Source organism: Thalassophryne amazonica, chromosome 13, assembly GCF_902500255.1.
Source record: "Thalassophryne amazonica chromosome 13, fThaAma1.1, whole genome shotgun sequence".
Classification (NCBI taxonomy): Eukaryota; Metazoa; Chordata; class Actinopteri; order Batrachoidiformes; family Batrachoididae; genus Thalassophryne; species Thalassophryne amazonica.
This window is the reverse complement of record NC_047115.1, coordinates 10,047,675-10,061,154: the sequence shown is the minus strand read 5'-3', so window position 1 is coordinate 10,061,154 and position 13,480 is coordinate 10,047,675. Positions and strand designations below refer to the sequence as shown.

Genomic DNA, 13,480 nt, shown 5'->3' with positions numbered 1-13,480 from the left:
TGTTTCTTTGACTTCATTAATGCACTCACTGGTGATTGACTGCAGGCCGATTGCTCTCACAGACTTATAGCCTGAACGTTTCATCCTGACAGTTCATCGTAATTTACAGTGTATGATGGTTATTAAAAGTATTGACATAAATAAAAGTGAAATATGACCCGACCGGGAGAAGTAGTCTGACTGGAGGAACCCAACAGAGCAACCAGCCAATACTGGGATATGTTTAGAATAGGATCAAATCAACCTTCTATACTTTTTTGTAACCCAAAAGGAAAAATATTTTGGCAATTCTCGGGTACTCATCATATTTTTACACACAACAAATCTAATCTCTATCAGTGCAAAATGCAAAATGGGCTTCTTTTTTCTCTCTCCAAATGTCTTAAAATGTGAGCCAGAAGGATTAACCTTTGGGTGCCGGTTAGGTTGGCAGTCGATAACAGGAATCTGGCACTAGGACAGGACCAGTGTTTCATACAGGGGCCTTGTTCAAAGCATGAAGCAAAAAAAAAATTAAAAATTCAAAGGTGATTTCTGCTGAAGTCTAAACCTACAGGAATGTGATTATTATAGTAAGACAAAGAGGAATAAGAACGTGCACATGGTGCATGGACCAAAACCTTATCAGGAGAGGACACCCGTTTGGAAATCGGCGTTGGAACAAAATCATTACTTTGTGATTGTTTCACATTGTAGAACTTAAATAACAGGGTCACACCTCCTCACAACCCCACAGAAAGGATTTTGTATAAATATACAGTAGTGTTCAGAATAATAGTAGTGCTGTGTGATTAAAAAGATTAATCCAGGTTTTGAGTATATTTCTTATTGTTACATGGGAAACAAGGTACCAGTAGATTCAGTAGATTCTCACAAATCCAACAAGACCAAGCATTCATGATATGCACACTCTTAAGGCTATGAAATTGGGCTATTAGTAAAAAAAAAGTAGAAAAGGGGGTGTTCACAATAATAGTAGTGTGGCATTCAGTCAGTGAGTTGGTCAATTTTGTGGAACAAACAGGTGTGAATCAGGTGTCCCCTATTTAAAGATGAAGCCAGCACCTGTTGAACATGCTTTTCTCTTTGAAAACCTGAGGAAAATGGGACGTTCAAGACGTTGTTCAGAAGAACAGCGTAGTTTGATTAAAAAGTTGATTGGAGAGGAGAAAACCTATACGCAGGTGCAAAAAATCATAGGCTGTTCATCTACAATGATCTGCAATGCTTTAAAATGGACAAATGTAATCAAAAATATATAAAATAAGAAATAAAAAATGAAAAAATAAAACAAAAACAATCAAATTCCAATCAAATTAATCATCACATCTTGTCACTCTATATACACAAAAAACTTATCTACAGTATAAATGATAAAAAGTTAAATCCAGATTGCTCGCAATATCAACAGATGTTGTTTTAGAAGTTCTTTAAAAGAACATTCATTTGAAGTGAGTTTAATGCATTCTGGTAACAAATTCCATTCCTTCATTGGCCTAAATATGACAGTGTTCTTTATGGCATTAATTCTAGCTACAGGTAGCGTAAAGTTTCCCACAGCATGCCTGGTTATGTATCCATGATTTTCTGAACTGAAAGAGAAATTCCTAAACAAAATACAAGGTAACTTAGTGACAATAATCTTTCTGGTAAAAATGATCAGTGAATATTAAAGTCTGTCTTTAACTAACAGCCAGTTGAAATTTTTATGCATTGTAACGATGTTAGTCCTATAACTGCACTTAAGTGCTATACGAGCAGCCCTATTTTGAATAATCTGTAATTTATTTATCATTTCTACGGAGGCATTTCACCAAACTGCTGGGCAATAGTCCAGGTATACTAATAATAATGCTTTAATAGCATAATTCAAAGTTGTACAACTTAAAAACCTTGCATGTCTTCTCATAATCAATATACCCCTGCCCATTTTTACACAAATATTATTTATATGTCTTTTCCATGATAATTTTGAGTCTACCATTACACCCAGCCGCTTAGTCTCATGTACTTGATTTATTCTCATATTATTAATTTTAATGTTTAATACAGGGTTTTTCATAATAACATGACTGGAGCCAATAATCATGCAGTTAGTCTTTACTGTATTTAACACTAGCTTATTGGATGTTACCCAGTCAGCTACCTTGTGCAGTTCCATATTTAAAGTAGCTTCAAAGTCATTATGTGAGCGTGCTGATGTAAAAATGGTTGAATCATCTGCATAATCACTATACTAACTTTATCAACAATATATGGTAAATCATTCGTGAAATTTGTAAATAATAGTGGACCAAGGCAACTCCCTTGTGGCACTCCACATACTACACTCCTGGTGCCAGAAAAGCTGCCATTAAAAAAAACACTGTCTGTGTCCTGTTAGATAGATAGCTATAAAACCAAGTAAGAGCTGATAGCTCAAAACCATAACCAGCAAGTTTTTCCAATAACAAATCATGGTCAATAATATCAAAAACAGGAGAGAATCGAGAAACACAGTGCCAACTATATTCTTCTTTTCAACCTCTCTGAGCCAATCATCGGACATCTGAGTCAACGGCGTGGCAGTGGAGTGGCTCTTTCTATATGCATGCTGGAAATCCGTGATTAAATTATTCGATGAAAAATAGTTACTGATTTGCTCATATACACTCAACAAAAATATAAACGCAACACTTTTGGTTTGCTCCCATTTTGTATGAGATGAACTCAAAGATCTAAAACTTTTTCCACATACACAATATCACCATGTCCCTCAAATATTGTTCACAAACCAGTCTAAATCTGTGATAGTGAGCACTTCTCCTTTGCTGAGATAATCCATCCCACCTCACAGGTGTGCCATATCAAGATGCTGATTAGACACCATGATTAGTGCACAGGTGTGCCTTAGACTGCCCACAATAAAAGGCCACTCTGAAAGGTGCAGTTTTATCACACAGCACAATGCCACAGATGTCACAAGATTTGAGGGAGCGTGCAATTGTCATGCTGACAGCAGGAATGTCAACCAGAGCTGTTGCTCGTGTATTGAATGTTCATTTCTCTACCATAAGCCGTCTCCAAAGGCGTTTCAGAAAATTTGGCAGTACATCCAACCAGCCTCACAACCGCAGAGCACGTGTAACCACACCAGCCCAGGACCTCCACATCCAGCATGTTCACCTCCAAGATAGTCTGAGACCAGCCACTCAGACAGCTGCTGAAACAATCGGTTTGCATAACCAAAGAATTTCTGCACAAACTGTCACTGTGACGAGATCCTGAGGCCCATTGTTGTGCCATACATCCAAGAACATCACCTCATGCTGCAGCAGGATAATGCACGGCCCCATGTTGCAAGGATCTGTACACAATTCTTGGAAGCTGAAAATGTCCCAGTTCTTGCATGGCCGGCATACTCACCGGACATGTCACCCATTGAGCATGTTTGGGATGCTCTGGACCGGCGTATATGACAGCGTGTACCAGTTCCTGCCAATATCCAGCAACTTCACACAGCCATTGAAGAGGAGTGGACCAACATTCCACAGGCCACAATTGACAACCTGATCAACTCTATGCGAAGGAGATGTGTTGCACTGCATGAGGCAAATGGTGGTCACACCAGATACTGACTGGTATCCTCCCCCAATAAAACAAAACTGCACCTTTCAGAGTGGCCTTTTATTGTGGGCAGTCTAAGGCACACCTGTGCACTAATCATGGTGTCTAATCAGCATCTTGATATGGCCACCTGTGAGGTGGGATGGATTATCTCAGCAAAGGAGAAGTGCTCACTATCACAGATTTAGACTGGTTTGTGAACAATATTTGAGGGAAATGGTGATATTGTGTATGTGGAAAAAGTTTTAGATCTTTGAGTTCATCTCATACAAAATGGGAGCAAAACTAAAAGTGTTGCGTTTATATTTTTGTTGAGTGTACAATAGACTCCATAATTTTTCCTAACACAGATGAATACTTATGGTTCGACTGTTTAAAGTCGAGAATGGAATTTTCTTATTTTTCGGTAGTAGAATAATTTTAGCCTGTTTCCACGCCTGCGGACATGTGTTGCAAGTAAAACTGAGGTTTATTATATGGGCTAAAACAGGAGTGATACAATCAGCTGCTAGTCTGAGAAGCCTACTGTTAAGACCGTCAACACCGAGAGCTTATCGTTACAGGATTTCAGGAATTCCCTTACCTTATTTATACTTACTTCTTCAAATTTAACCCTGGTGTTTTTATTATTCATAATTTTATTTCTTATCAATAGATAGGATTTAACATTACTCAGATCAGGCATATTTTCTCTTAATTTGTCTAGTTTGCTTATAAAATAATCATTAATATAATTAGCAACATCTACTAGTGATAGTAGTGAGGTAGTGAGGTCCTCAACCCAGCATACCGGCTGTCAGTCAAAGAAACGACTCCTCTAATTATTCATAACAATATGGGTTCAAATGGCTTCAATGGCTTACTCCAAAATTCACCCTTTGTACAATTGCCATGAAGGAGAAAACTAGATATACAGACCAAAACCAGTTTTTTTTACCCAGCTGGAAGCATCCTTATTTCTGCTGTACAGGTGGAGATCTTAACATTGGGTTTCTATGGGGATTGACTCACTTTAAGAGCCACCCTCAAGTGGCCATTCAAGGAATTTCAGATCCTGGCGCTTTTGCTCCGGCTATGTTTCTCGGCACTGGAGGATACTGCTTGGAATACAGTTTCTGAGTTTCTGGCAGTGTTGCCAAAGTAACTTTGAAAAGTTACTTTATTAGTTACTTTATACAGTTACTTCATTAGCAGGTTTATGCAGTTACTTTATAAGAAGCTGCCGACAACTTGCAACTAATAAGTAATGTAAGTAATAAGGTAACTAGTAATCTAACTTGGTTACTCTTAAGACTGAGTAATCAGAAAAGTAATTAATAGTTACTTTTCTGAGTACTCAATCTTAAAAATAACCAAGTTAGATTATGAGTTACTTTATTAGTTACATTCAGCAGCTGCCAACAAGTTGTCCACATCTGGTAATGAAGTAACTGTATAAAGTAACTGTAAAATATAACTGTATAAAGTAACTAATAAAGTAACTACTCAAAGTTACTTTGGCAACACTGCTCTGTTGGGAACGTATGTATTGAAGTTACATGTAGCTTGAAATTGTTGTCAGTTTCTTCTGTTTCCAATGAAAAACTAAGAGCGCCCAAAGTGAAAATTTAAAACGGCCCCTTCTTATTAAGGACTTTGCCGAAAGGACCTTAGTGAGTTTTTGGCAGTATTGCCAAAGTAACTTTGAAAAATTACTTTATTAGTTACTTTTTTAGTTACTTCATTAGCAGGTTTATGCAGTTACTTTATAAGAAGCTGCCGACAACTTGCAACTAATAAGTAATGTAAGTAATAAGGTAACTAGTAATCTAACTTGGTTACTCTTAAGACTGAGTAATCAGAAAAGTAATTAATAGTTACTTTTCTGAGTACTCAATCTTAAAAATAACCAAGTTAGATTATGAGTTACTTTATTAGTTACATTCAGCAGCTGCCAACAAGTTGTCCACATCTGGTAATGAAGTAACTGTATAAAGTAACTGTAAAATATAACTGTATAAAGTAACTAATAAAGTAACTACTCAAAGTTACTTTGGCAACACTGCTCTGTTGGGAACGTATGTATTGAAGTTACATGTAGCTTGAAATTGTTTGTCAGTTTCTTCTGTTTCCAATGAAAAAACTTAGAGCGCCCAAAGTGAAAATTTAAAACGGCCCCTTCTTATTAAGGACTTTGCCGAAAGGACCTTAGTGAGTTTTTGGCAGTATTGCCAAAGTAACTTTGAAAAATTACTTTATTAGTTACTTTTTTAGTTACTTCATTAGCAGGTTTATGCAGTTACTTTATAAGAAGCTGCCGACAACTTGCAACTAATAAGTAATGTAAGTAATAAGGTAACTAGTAATCTAACTTGGTTACTCTTAAGATTGAGTAATCAGAAAAGTAATTAATAGTTACTTTTCTGAGTACTCAATCTTAAAAATAACCAAGTTAGATTATGAGTTACTTTATTAGTTACATTCAGCAGCTGCCAACAAGTTGTCCACATCTGGTAATGAAGTAACTGTATAAAGTAACTGTAAAATATAACTGTATAAAGTAACTAATAAAGTAACTACTTAAAGTTACTTTGGCAACACTGCTCTGACGGGAACATATGTATTGAAGTTACATGTAGCTTGAAATTGTTTGTCTGTTTCTTCTGTTTCCAATGAAAAAACTTAGAGCGCCCAAAGTGAAAATTTTAAACGGCCCCTTATTCTTAAACCAGAAAACTGGCATTTGCTATACATTATTCTTTGCGCCCCTGTTGCAACCATTCAGGTGGTTTATAGAATGCAAAAAGTTTTACTCAGGGAGAATACAGCAATGAAACATTCTATGCAGATTTACACCACATTTTGCAATTCTTTGGCATTCTAACGGCATATGACAATGATCAGTTTTTAGAAAAATAAATAAATAAACCAAACTGCTGTGAGATTTTAAAAGATTTTGTTGTACAGAAGAGAAAAGTAGCTGAGTTTCAGTTTTATCTTGTAGGAAAGGGAGTTATTGTACTTTTATTTTAGGAGCCTCTGCAATGAAATTCAAATAATTCTCTTGCTGAAAGAAAACACTGAAAGAAAACGACGATTTCCAGGCTGGATGTTTCCTGGGGTGATTCTTCTTGAGGGGAAAAAGTTAAAGTTTGTGTTTGGGGTAATTTGGAACTAATAGAACTAATCAATAGGAGTAAATGTAATTTGATTGCTTTGAGTGTAATGAGGCCTTCACTGGCCTTAAGGAGCCTCTTGATCTCAGCCACGGCGGTTGACTTTGAAGCCTGCAGGAGTTCTGGCTGTAATTATGTTTGTCTGTAATGTTCTGTAACGAAGAAGAAAAATGAAGTGTGAGCGCGGATTTTCGGCTATGGCAGAAAAGTAAAAAAGACGTCTGTGACTCATCTGGTCACCTCGAATCTTTCCGCACAGCTTCAGGGCTCAGCGTGACAACTTACTGAACTGCTTCTCATGTCGTTTTTAATAAAATGCACTCAAGTGTTTAAGTTGTCACCGCTCCGTATTATTTCATATTTAACACTTCAGAATATAAAAGAGGTGCAAGTAGGACTTCTGACCTGAAATAAAATGGTATTATGTTCCATATCACTTCAAAAGGTTTGAGTCTGAGACCACAAATGTGCACGAAACGATGTGAGACACGGCATTCTCCTACAAAAGAGCAGGATATTAAAGAGAAAGCGTAAACCTCCAGAGTCTGTCCTGACCTAAAAACATCAAACACTTTAAAGATGCTGTTGTTTCAATCATACTGTTTCCATCAGTGTTACAACTTTAAAGTGTTTGCTGCCTCTTGTAAGCAATTTAAAGCTTAAACGTTTCATCAAGCAACTAATATTGTAATCAGTCGTTTGTCATTTATCAAAGAAATTTTTTCCCCTTCGATCTTTTCTCTTTTATTTGAGACAAACTGGTTTAATTTTAAAGATGTAATCCCTTTGGATTGTTTTACGATTTAAGACATAAAAGGATTTTATTCTGCAGCACTTTAATTGTATTGTTTAATTTTCAAATAAAAGATTTAGAGTCTTATATCAGGTAGCTCAGTGGGATACAGGATTGTGCTACCAATACGCAGAGCTGGGTTCGATTCCAGGTCACGCTGCCTGTTAGTGTCAGTCCCAGTCCACCTGGCTGTAAATGGGTACCAGCCTTTACTGGGGAAATAACGTGTGATGGACTGGTGTCCCATCCAGTGGGAGTCGCAGAATTTCATCTGCCTCACCCTACGGAATCTGGGATTAAGCACCGGCACCAACGGGCTTCTTTCTGATGCCTGATTCCGTTTTTTCTCTCTGTTTAAGGTGCAGCTCCATCCAGAGATGGGTGTGGTATTTGTGCTGGAGACCCTCCTGTCCTGTGCACCAACAGCATTTCCTGTATATTCATTTTGTGAATTGTTCTATAATTTGTGTTTGTAGCATGGCCCAAGCAGAGGGTCCCCCCTTTGAGTCTGGTCTGCTTGAGGTTTCTTCCTCAGAGGGAGTTTTTCCTTAACACTGTTGCTCTGGGGGTTAGTAAAGTTAGACCTTACTTGTGTGAAGCACCTTGAGGCAACTCTGTTGTGATTTGGTGCTATATAAATGAAAATAAATTGAAATTGAAAAAACAATTGATGAAATGAGAAGTTCTGCTGGATATCTGCTTGACAGGTACAACAATCCTTGCAGTTGTAGTAAATACTAATACTACAGTCGCCACGTTTTCACTTGGTTTGCCAAAATAAGTTCATCGGGAGACAAACATTTATTCATTGCTTTATATACCCTTCCTACTTTGACATCACCTACCCATAATTCTGTGCATGTGCAGCCATTTTGAAGGCGGCGCAAACATACAACCCGTTGGTGAAGCACTTGATTTAATTCTCTTCATGAATTTTATTGAAACATAGAGCAAACATGTTAAAATGTATTTTCCGCTCCTGTATTGTCAGGACTGTGAGTGTTTGCTGGATTATTGACAGGCCATGGTTCTTTTACGCCATCTTTTTTTTTTCTGGCAGTACGTGCGTCTGGGTAAAACTGAGGGTATCAGAATGGCGAGAGTGAGCAGATTCTAAACAGTGTTACAGAACATTTCAAACTTTTACAATATCTATGTCCAGAAACCAAGTTCTCTGGTCCATGTAAAATGGCAGAAGTTTGCAAAGTTGGAACAAACTGAAATTTTTGTGCCTCTAACACTGGGTGCCACTTCTGATGTTACTAAAAGCCCTAAACATTCACACCAGATCCCAATAAGACACGTTTTTCTGTTAGATGTGAACTCATAGTACTCTGATAAACTGACCAACATATTTCCATCATTTACATCACCGCGAAAATGGTGCATACCCAAACTGTGACATCTACCACCAAAAATAAACTAGATGTCCCATTTCCATCAAAACATGTGCTTTCTCCATCATGTCATCTATCCATGCAAGCTTACTCTAATTAAGGGTAATGGGGGGACTGGAACCTATAACAGAAGTCATAGGGTGTGAGGCGGGGTATACCCTGGACAGGATGCCAGTCTATCACATGGCCACGTATAGAAAGAGAAACACATTCACATCTATGGTCAGTTTAACATTAGTAATCCATCTAACCGGCATGTCCTTGGATGTGGAAGGAAACTAGAGGGAACCCACACAAACACGGGGAGAACATCCAAACTCCACACAGAAAGGCCCCCAGGTGAGAGGCGATCCCACAACCTTCTCGCTGTGAGACAACAGTATACTCCAGATTCATGCCTTGAGACAATCCTGTCTCAGAGGCCTACAGACAATTCCTTTGTCTTCATGCTTGGTTTGTGCTCTGACATGCACTGTCAACTGTGGGGACCTTATATGTAGACAGGTGTGTGCCTTTCTAAATCAGTGGAAACAGGATGCATCTGAACTCAATTTTGAGCTTTGGCAAAGGCTGTGAATAATTATGCATATGTGATTTCTTATCTTTTTTTTTTTTTAATAAATTTGCAAAAAAATCAAAAAGGTTTTATCACATTGTCATTATGGGGTATTGTGTGTATAATTTTGAGGGGGAAAAATGAGTGTCATCCATTTTGGAATAAGGCTGTAACATAACAAAATGTGAAAAAAAGTGAAGCGCTGAGAATAGTTTCCGGGTGCACTGTAGCTACAGAACATGCCGGAAAACAGACGGGCCGGGCCGCCCCTCCCCCATCTGCTTTCCTGCCTTCAATACCAACCAATTAACCTAATGGAAGTGGCAATTAATTAACCTAGCAAACACAGTGATTAAGGAGCTGACAATCAAATGAGTGGGAGTGGCCTCAGTAATGATGAATTAAAGGTAATGACCGCCTGGGACACAGGGAACACGAGTTAGTTTTCTGCCTGCCAAACATCCGAGACCGGTTCAACCCCAAGAACACAAGATGACTCGCCCTCGAGCGCCACGGCGTGTGAAGTTTAAACACTATTATTCTCTCATGTCTCACACAAATGAAGCCCTCATTAAAAATTAAAAGTCAAAGGTGTCCGCTCTTAACATGGTTCAAAAATAAAGTAAGCTAAAGAGATGATTTTAATTGATTTTTATTGAAATAACATCATTGGCTGAGTTTGTAAAACAGTTATTCTAGACATCCTGGAAAGCCATTTAACTCAGTTTTGTTTTTTTAATATAATGAAACAGATTAGGAAGAGCCTCAGCGCTAATTAGGTGCTAATTATTTGGTGAGTTGGTGTATATTTGCATACAGATACAGATATCCAAGAAATCATTAAATCTTTTTTTCAGTCTTTCTGAGTGATTGGCCTAGACTGGCTTGCTGGTTCCGCTACTTTACTGATCATTTTCTTCCACAATTTGTAGTTCAGGAGGACAGAATCTTATAAAATTAGATAACGCAGCATGGCTAAATGACATGCTAACAGCCACAGTTTGGATATTTTATCAATTTCCATCAATCAGTTTCTAAAAGTAACTACAGCTCACTGTATGTCTGTCCAACATTTCAAAGAAAGGTCAGCTTAAAGTGTAGTTTTCACTTCACATGGACACGTGGACATGGATTCGGTTGCTCTGAGATATTTCCATCACTCTCTTTTTTTCAGGATGACATTGCAAAGCTCAGAGTGACTCGTCATTTTTGACAGACAAACTCGCTCTCAAATCAAACAAGAAAGCAAAGTTAAATTTAGAATTTTTTTGTTTGTTTGTTTGTTTTGTTTGTTTGTTTTTTGGTGTCCACTCCCTGTAAATATTTCGCTGTTGCTTTGTCCGTTTCTTGACTTTTGGGCGGGGCTTCCTGGCAGCCATTTGCATTCTTATCAACTGTCTGCTACGTGTCCAAACAAACAAACAAACAAACAAACAAACCCCAAATGTGGTTCTCATGTCAGTGTGTGTTGTAAAACCTGGCAGATAAAAAAACACAACACCCAGAAGTCGACACAATTTGAAATGTGTATTTTCATGGACACTAAAGTTTGTGTAGAAATCAGCAGACATCAATGAAAAATGGGTCCTGTAGTGTTTTTGTGTCGCAGACATGAACTTTGCTTGCAGAGCGAAGCATTTTTTTTTATAAAATCTCAAAAATAATAGTAATAATTAAAAAAAAAATGCTCCACGGCACAAAATATGAACCGGATCTGTTGTAAGAGCATCTCTCCCACTTTATGTTTTGAACCATATGTGATCACAGTGTGGACGCGGGTGGCTATCGGACAGCGTGTCGGCTCACGGGTAGCGCACCTGCCTCGCAACAAAAAAATCACCTGTTCAAAAAGGTGGTTAAGGTCAGAGGTCAAACCAGAGTGTGTGAGACATGAAATGACTTGGTTTATAGTTTCTGCTTTTATCTCCTGAAATATATGTTGCTCTGCAAAAATCCATAGATCAAACATTTATGAAAATACATGATACTGGGTTGGAAGAAAATGACAACATAAAAAAAATGGGCAGGTCTCTCTGGAGCAACTTGGACAAGATTTGCCAGAACTTTAAAAATATTAGAAAGTTTATCAAAACCCTTTCGTCTTTCCCCAGGTTAGGCTTGGTTAGACTTTGGGGGAGGTGGGGGTTTAGTATCACAGCACTGGGTGTGAATACACACTCCTCAAACTTGTGGTTTTTCTTTTCTTCATGGCCAGAAATCTGGATCAAGTTTCTGTCACACAAACGTCTCCTTTCATGCCAAGCAAGTCAGCTTCTTTGAACTTTAGATGGACTTTGACCCTCGACCCACCTACAGTGGCTCAGCAACCCCATCAGTGCCCCCCACCCCACTTTGAAAACCAATGCTTTGAATACTTTGAAACTTTTCCCTACAACAACCGCACGGAGCAGGTGTACATTTGAAGAACAGGTTCTGAGGTCTTACCGTGTTCCTGTGATCGCTGGTCCCTATTGGTCCTCTGAACACCCCCTTGATGTTCCTCAGCTGTCCATCACGCAAGTGGGTGGAACTGATGACAATGTAGTAGCACGCCATTGGATGTCTATTATCTATCTATCTATGTACCTCTCTGGACTTTCAAAATAAAAGTCTTTGGAAGTTGTGCTCCTGAGCGAGCAGAGGACGACGAGCTGCTCTGACTCCTCTCTAAGTTGGGGCTCTTTGGACTCCTGCAGCCTCCTTTGCTCTCTAACTGTTTGGCTCTTTCCTCCTTTCCAGCTTTTTCTTTTCTTTCTCTCCGGACTCTCGCTGCAGCAGATACCTGCTGCCCCTCTGAATGAATGTTTAGTTTGAAGTCTTTCACCTCTCCTATTGACTCGTTCACCCTCAACTCTTCACCTCCTCACTGATGCTTGCAGTTTGTTTTCTATCCTGCCGCCTCCTTCCTCTAACCTCCTCCAGTTTGTCCTCCTGTTTGTCTCTGGGATACTTTTCTCTCCTTCATGCTTTCTGTGTTTCCCGCTCGGTGTCTCTTTCTCTCTGCTCTCTGCTTCTGTCTCTCCTCGTTAGTGTGGACAGGTCTTCTCCTCCCTCTGTCTCAGATGCTCCCTCTCCATCTCTCTCTCTGCATCCGGCTCTCTCTCCTCCTGCTCAAGCAGAGTGCTTTGCTCCTCAGTTACCCTCGGTTACCATCTGCCCTTTTAACGCATGGAGTGCTGACGCCTGCTCTCTCCTCCCTCTGCCTCCTTCCCTCCATCCCTCCTTCTCTCCCTCTTCCATCTCTATCTAACCCTCTCCTCCCTCCCTTCATCCCTCCCTCCCTCTTTCTCTCTCTCTCTCTCTCTCTCTGCTTCTTTCTTGCTGGCTTTCTTCTCTCTTTAATCATCTCCTTCTCTCTCTCTCCCCCTCTCTCTCTCTCCTTCCTTCACCCAGCCCAAAGGAGGCAAGCTCCACCTACTGGTGAGAAGGGGAAAAAGAGGGATGAAGGTGAAAAGAGAGAAATGACAGTTGGTCTGCGAGACCTTAATCCATTAATCTGGATGTGCAAATGTTCACATACGGAGCTCAACTGTGGAACAAGTGTGGCAGAATAAATTCATTTCAAAACCAATAATGGAGAAATGTATAGGTGACGAATGACTTAAACATGGGGATTCCTCAGTGAATCCTCAGGATAACTGGTTCAAGTATTGTATTCTCTGGAGTATAAGTCCCTGTGGAGCGACTTCTACTCCAGAGCGACGTACCCTACGGTCACAATAGCCACGAGTGACGGAGGCAAAGCAACGACCTGCTGTTCATATTCAATCATAGTGGGCATTTGCCAGCTAAGCAGGGCCAAAATGGACGAGAAGCCTATTTTATGCAAATATTGACCGTCACAACACAAAAAATACAACTGGTTGCTCACACGAATTAAAAAATCCTTGATGGCCAAATACGCTCCAAACAGCTGTATTTCTGTATTAAACGATTATGTTTGGCATTTTTTTGCCCATATATTTTGTAAGAG

The 13,480-nt window shown here is 39.2% G+C and overlaps 1 protein-coding gene across 1 annotated transcript in view; it reads right to left on the bottom strand.

Annotated features, from left to right (window-relative positions):
- Nucleotides 1-12,470, bottom strand: part of LOC117523815 — a 129,220-nt gene extending 116,750 nt beyond the window's left edge. Inside the window, exon 1 of the mRNA XM_034185424.1 lies at nt 11,953-12,470. Within this exon, the coding sequence (XP_034041315.1) occupies nt 11,953-12,063 (111 nt within the window). The 5' untranslated portion in view covers nt 12,064-12,470. The remainder of the gene's footprint in view (nt 1-11,952) is intronic.
- Nucleotides 12,471-13,480: the final 1,010 nt, after the last annotated feature.